Raw genomic sequence first — 974 nt, 5'->3', positions numbered from 1 at the left:
CCCAAAGGCTCTTTTCAGAGCCACCCACAAATTCAATAAAAGAGTCTGAACTTCATTAAATAGCAAAAAAGCCAAAACCTTTTCAGATGGTTGGCCGAGACTAAAGCACCCGCATCACCCGCGAAGTGCTGCCTCTTGCTCACACCCCGGGAGCCCCTTGTTGCTTCCCTACCCCGGTCCGGGGGCGGGGCTGGGCGGTGCTGACAGTGCTTAGGAAGTAGCCCTTCTAAAGCCGCAGCCAATCCCTGCCCCGTGCGAGCTTTCCAAAGCCACCACCGCGCTGATTCTTTCCCCGGCTCAGCAGAGGTTTGAAACCAAGCCCTTGTTTGCTGCTGCATCTGCCTGCCCCCTGACTGAAACAAAGCGCTTTCATCAGTTGCCGTTGCCCCTAACACCTCCCCGTTGTCTCCATCCCCAAGACAGGTCGTAGACACAGCGTTTCAGCCTCTTCGAGAAATCGTGGGTGGCTCTTAAAAGAGCCGTTGGGTTTAAATGCGGAGCAAGAGTTTTCTTCCACTGGGGCTTACTTCTTCTTGGACGCCGCCTTCTTCGCCTTGGCCACTTTGGGCTTGACAGCCTTGGGCTTAGCAGCTTTGGGCTTCACCGCCTTCACCTTGGCCGGGCTCTTTGCTGATGCTGCCTTTTTGGGCTTGGCAGCCTTGGTCGCCTTCTTCGGGCTCTTAGCTGCTTTCTTAGCTACGGTGGCTGCCGGCTTCTTGGCTTTCTTAGGGCTCTTCTTTGCTGTCACTGCCTTCTTTGGCTTCTTGGCAGCGGTGGCAGGCTTCTTGGCCGCCAACTTCTTTGACTTGGTCGCGGCTGCCTTCTTTTTGGGGGCTTTTTCTTTCACTTCGCCAGGCTTCTTACTGAGCCGGAAGGAGCCAGACGCACCGACTCCTTTAGTCTGCACCAAGGTGCCTTTGCTGACAAGGCTCTTGAGCCCTAACTTGATGCGGCTGTTGTTCTTCTCCACATCG

General features: G+C 55.3%; 1 protein-coding gene across 1 annotated transcript; it reads right to left on the bottom strand.

The window, feature by feature from the left end:
• Positions 1–523: 523 nt before the first annotated feature.
• On the bottom strand, positions 524–970 carry LOC104541638 (histone H1.11L; the record flags this gene model as incomplete). Its single annotated transcript, XM_010185747.1, has 1 exon — positions 524–970. A coding segment is annotated over one exon (447 nt), but the record flags the coding sequence as incomplete, so codon positions are not given.
• Positions 971–974: the final 4 nt, after the last annotated feature.

Source organism: Mesitornis unicolor, unplaced genomic scaffold (genome assembly GCF_000695765.1).
Source record: "Mesitornis unicolor isolate BGI_N332 unplaced genomic scaffold, ASM69576v1 Scaffold47715, whole genome shotgun sequence".
NCBI classification, from domain to species: domain Eukaryota; kingdom Metazoa; phylum Chordata; class Aves; order Mesitornithiformes; family Mesitornithidae; genus Mesitornis; species Mesitornis unicolor.
This window is presented reverse-complemented; position numbering and strand designations above follow the sequence as displayed.